Genomic DNA, 5,003 nt, shown 5'->3' with positions numbered 1-5,003 from the left:
TGAAGAATAATTGTTCATTATATTGACATATATATTTAAAATTTTTATTACAGATTTGACATACATTGCCTCCATGACAGTGACTAATAATAATATGTACGACAAGGCTCTACCGATCGGGGATTCCTATTTCCGTCACAATTTTTTAATTAATGCCCCCTGACATGCGGGGCATTAGAGAAATATAACGCGAGTTGAAAAAACTGGAGGTGAAAAAAAAACAGCCCGCATTATACTTCCTTAATGCCCCGCATGTCAGGGAGCATTAATTAAAGAATTGGGGGCGGAAATAAGAATTTCCCTACCGATCTACGTACTTCACAGTGAAGTCTTCTCTTCAGCATCGTCCTTTACTCAAACCAGTGCGATACAACTCATTACATAGGAAACTGTTAAAAAAACCATCATGTATTAATGTCAATTTCAACCTTAAAAAAACACCAAGCATCGTCCTTAAACCAGTGTGATACAACTCATTACATAGGAAACTGTTAAAAAAACCATCATGTATTAATTTCAATTTCAACTTTAAAAAGACACCAAATTAATCCTGTGGAAAATTTTAAAAAGCCATGCATTTATGTGGAGAGGGTATCAATTTATCAAACTTTATTTCACAATCTTTGATTTGCAAAACTAAATTAGTCCGTATGATTTTGAACAGAGAAATAGATCGGATTCCCAATGAACCGTCTCATCAATCTAGTGACAGGTTGTTTGGCTATGAAGATTGGTATCCTATGTTTGCCCATATTTACTTGTTCGAAGCTCTAGCCTCTCAAATTTGCTTTCACTGCATAGTTTCTGCCAGGCCTGTTGCTGATATTTGTTTTTCACACCGTCAAAGTTTTGCTGTGCACAGCATAATTTCTGCCGGAATTGTTGCTGCTTGAGAAGCAATATGTGCAAAATCGCCGATCCAACTGAGAAGGGTGTTTGGTGGAAAGATGAGACCAAGTGGGTTCTATATTCTCCAGAGGATGCAAGAAAAATTCTGAGAGCAAAGAAGAATGGGGACTCAAATATTACGTTGGGCTCTGTTAAATCTGCCAAGTACCCTTCAGGAAAGCTTTATGCCATAGACCTGGTGGCCATGAAGCAAACCAATGTAAACACTGGCTTCTCCAGAGATATCAAAATCATCAATTCTGGCCCTACTGATGATCAGGTGAGTATATATACCCTTCAGCTCTTTTGGGTAATGGTTTCTGTGGGATTTTTAAGAGTGTGTTCTTAGAACAATATCTTTGTTTCTTGAAACAGGAAGATGTAGAGTCTGATGAAGAAGATGAATTAGTCACATTCTCTCGTCCTGTCAAAGTTGAAGTGATTAACCAGAGAAGGGACTCTGATAAGATTGTCAAGATGGTTCCTTCTATCACTGTAGACCTTGAGAAATTGACTTCTCAATGCCTCCTAGAGGATGAGTGCAATTTGGTTCTAAAGCTTCCCAGGGCTGCAGCTGCCCAATCGGATCGCATCAATTCCCTCAGCAAAAAGGTGTGCATTCATAGATTATGAAACTTTATGATTCAGAAAGCTTGAATTCATTTTTTGTTTTAATTATTTGGGCTAAGTAACATAAAAAACTTTGGAGTTACAGACTCTGGAGTTGCTGCTAGAGAAACTTAGTAGCAAGGACTTTATAAAGAATGTGGTAAGGCATAAGATGCAGAGCAGAGACTCTGAGTTGGTGTGGAAGGTCTGTCCTTTTCAATCATATGTCATAGGCCGAGTGGACAACCCCTCCATGTATGGTCCTTTTCTTACCCAACTTTGCAAGATGGCAGAGGATGATCCCCTGTTTGTAGGTAAGGAGGATTGAATACTATCATGATTCCTGCAATATGTTGGCATATGACCAGATGTCCAATTTGTTATTGAATTTCTCTGGTGTTAATTGCAGATCATCTTTACAGCATAGCAGAGAAAGGGTTTAGTACAGAAGGTGATTCTGTTGAGTACTTGTTTAACAACTCAAGGCGACTTAATAGAGTCTTGCCATTGCCAAGTGAAGGAGGTAGGGTATCTGTATATTTAGCCATATCAAAATCTGTACAGGAGAGAAGGGATATCCCACTGTCCAGAGGTGGTGCATTGCATCTGGGCGAATTAGTGTCAGTGGGTCATTCTGGCTATTCCTACTGAGCAATTCCTTCACGAGTATATGTCTAAGGTACTAATATTTTTGCTTTTGGAACATATTAGGCACTCTGTGTAGATTTCAAGTGAATGTAAACGCTTTTTATAGAACTCTGGAGAGCATGGAAACCAAAGAGAAAGTAGTAAAGGGTAAGTTATGATATGGTTTTGAGTGGATAACTTTCATTAAAGATACAGATGACTAGTGATTTCCTCTCGACGAGGTATGTCCTGTCCATACAAAGTATGTGGAATTAGATTAGAATAGATTCAGATTACTGGTTTTCTCCTGTTCCCTGTTTGAATGGTTAGCTCCGAATTAGTTTAATTATGCTGTACGGGTGGTTTATAATTATGTTGTAAGGGTGGTTTTTAGGTTTGCTCCGAATTTGTTTATTATGTTGTAGGGGTGATTTATATTGGCATCCGCAGGAATTTTGATTTTTAAATAAATAAGTGAATAAGATTTGATTTTAAAAGAATATTTTTCTTCTATAACATTATTTAGATTTTTCAGAAGGAAAAATTGCTGGCTTTTATATATATAATTAAAAGTCCCATACATGTGAAGACTGACTGGCCAAGCAGGCAATAAGATGTGCACATGCTTGTATATTTGAATATACACAAATCCAAAAAATGCAAAAACAGAGCAAACAACTGTGGCATTTGTCATCCCATCAGAATGTTTGTTAAAGATAAGAAAACTAGTAAAACAGGATCCATCTTTATGGCAAGCTGATCTCGCCCTCCTCTCTAATGAGATGATTTATCATTAGTTTGTAATGCATGATACCATATCGTCTTTGTAGATCTGCATTAGACAGTCTGTCCACATCTTTGTTGTCCCCTCTGTATACATGTGTCATGGAGTAGGAAGAGAGAGACGAGCACATGTTTAATCCCGTTGATCCATCCAGTTAATAGAGGTGGGTCAAATGCAGAGTGTCCTTGTATTTCTTCTGTAAGAGCTTTAGAATCTCCATAAGTGTTGATGATATTCAGATGTTTCTTTTTAACAAACCAGAGCAACCCCAAATTATCATAATTTCAGCTCTTATATTGGTACCAAGACCTTTATTTAAATATCTAAATAATTTCTAATTCATCATCTAGATATTTAAATAAATTTTCAATTTCATTTACATATCTAAATATTTAAATAGACATTTAGTTTCATTTCCATATCATCGAGCGATTTGAAAGATTTATATATATGTTTCAATTTTCTTCTTCCATTATTTCCAAATGAACCAATTCAATTATACAAGAAACTCCCGGAATCTAGAATGTAGCTTTACCCCTGTTGTGGATAAAAGTTGTCCGATACCTTTAATAGGAAATGAAGAGACATTGATTTCGAAATTACATTAATCATATCTAAATAGTGTTTGCATTGGGTTAGGGTTGCGATGGTTGGTTTAGCTGACCATGTTGCAGGTCTCACCCAAGGCAAATTAGTGCAGTTTTATCAAATATATAATTATACTAAAATGTGAATTAATATATTTTCTTAAAAATAAATTTTATAATTTATCACAAGTTTTAAGATAATATTAAAGCTTTAGAAATAACAAGTTTAAAATAATATTTAAATAAACAAAAAATTATTTCATATTAAAAGTTTTAAGATAATATTAAAGCTTTAGAAATAACAAGTTTAAGATAATATTCAAATAAACAAAAAATTTATTTTCTATATATGTAATTATTTATTTAGAAATGCCAAGTTTAAGATAATATTTAAATAAACAAAAAAATATTTTCTATACATGTAATTATTTATTTAGAAAAACAAGTTTAAAATAATATTTAAATAAACAAAAAATTTATTTTCTACACATGTAATTATTTATTTATAAAATATGTATCATTTATTTGTACACTATGTACTATTATACATTCAAATAAGTTTACATTTATAACGGATATTAATCACATTTATTAATGTGATTGTATTAATATATATATATATTTATTGGATTCTGATCATTTATTTAATATATTCTAATATGTTTTTATGAGATTGTTTAGATTATATGTAATAATTGTTATTTTGAGAGTGATTATTGTGGCTGTAAAATTGCAAACCATGATAAATATCTAGATTAAGATATTTGTTTAAATTGTAAATTAAATGTGTAATATAATTCAAATTACATAATATATTATATGTTAAAACATTTAAATTGATAAATATGTTGTGATGTATAATAAATTAAGATTAAGAATGAATAAAGTTAAAGTTAATAATAAAAGATTATCTATACAAATTGGTTTTGAGTTGATAATGTTAAATTGGGCAAATATTAAATATTATTGATAATTAGTGATTTTGAAATATATGTTTTGTAGTACTAACGGCATGTAATTTTAATTTGATTTAATACTTGATTTTATTTGTGATTCTTTGTAACCTTTAGTGAATGATTAGATACTACACATTGTGATCTCATTATATTGATATTACTCAATTAAAATTTTGATGTGATGTTTTTGCACTTTAATTTAACTTTTGCTCAATTGATGTGAATTTCTTTATATATATATATATATATATATATATATTAATTATTATATTTTGAGAATCATTATTATTCATGTAAAATTGCAAACCATGATAAATATCAAAGTTAAGATATTTGTTTAAATTGTATGTTAAATGTGTTGTATAATTAGAGTTATATGATATATTAATATTAAGTTAGTGTTTTTTTTTAATTATTTTATATTTATTTATTTATGTTAAAACATTTGTTTAAATGTGTTGTGATGCATAATAAATTAAGATTGATAATGGATGAAGTTAATGTTATTAACAAAGGATTATTCATACAAATTAGTATTGAGTTAATAATATC

The 5,003-nt window shown here is 31.0% G+C and overlaps 1 protein-coding gene across 1 annotated transcript; it reads left to right on the top strand.

Annotated features, from left to right (window-relative positions):
* Window positions 1-688: 688 nt before the first annotated feature.
* On the top strand, window positions 689-2,470 carry LOC149205954 (uncharacterized). The gene is made up of 4 exons (XM_089393599.1): window positions 689-1,168; window positions 1,264-1,500; window positions 1,604-1,811; window positions 1,907-2,470. The coding sequence occupies exons 1-4, from the start codon at window positions 902-904 to the stop codon at window positions 2,146-2,148; spliced, it is 954 nt and encodes a 317-aa protein (XP_089249725.1). The 5' UTR covers window positions 689-901; the 3' UTR covers window positions 2,149-2,470.
* The last annotated feature ends 2,533 nt before the right edge of the window (window positions 2,471-5,003 follow it).

This window comes from Pinus tabuliformis, chromosome 1_2, assembly GCF_031772625.1.
Source record: "Pinus tabuliformis cultivar Carrire ecotype Pingquan chromosome 1_2, CPIR1, whole genome shotgun sequence".
In the NCBI taxonomy this organism is placed as follows: Eukaryota; Viridiplantae; Streptophyta; class Pinopsida; order Pinales; family Pinaceae; genus Pinus; species Pinus tabuliformis.
Note: the sequence above shows the minus strand (reverse complement) of the source record. Positions and strands in the feature narration are given on the sequence as shown.

What these genes read in the sequence shown, in the direction of transcription:
- LOC149205954 (XM_089393599.1), top strand. Translation starts at nt 902, where the DNA reads ATGTGCAAAATCGCCGATCCAACTGAGAAGGGTGTTTGGTGGAAAGAT. An exon ending in CTGGCCCTACTGATGATCAG is followed by an intron (nt 1,169 to 1,263) that starts GTGAGTATATAT and finishes TTCTTGAAACAG; the next exon opens with GAAGATGTAGAGTCTGATGA. An exon ending in TCAATTCCCTCAGCAAAAAG is followed by an intron (nt 1,501 to 1,603) that starts GTGTGCATTCAT and finishes TTGGAGTTACAG; the next exon opens with ACTCTGGAGTTGCTGCTAGA.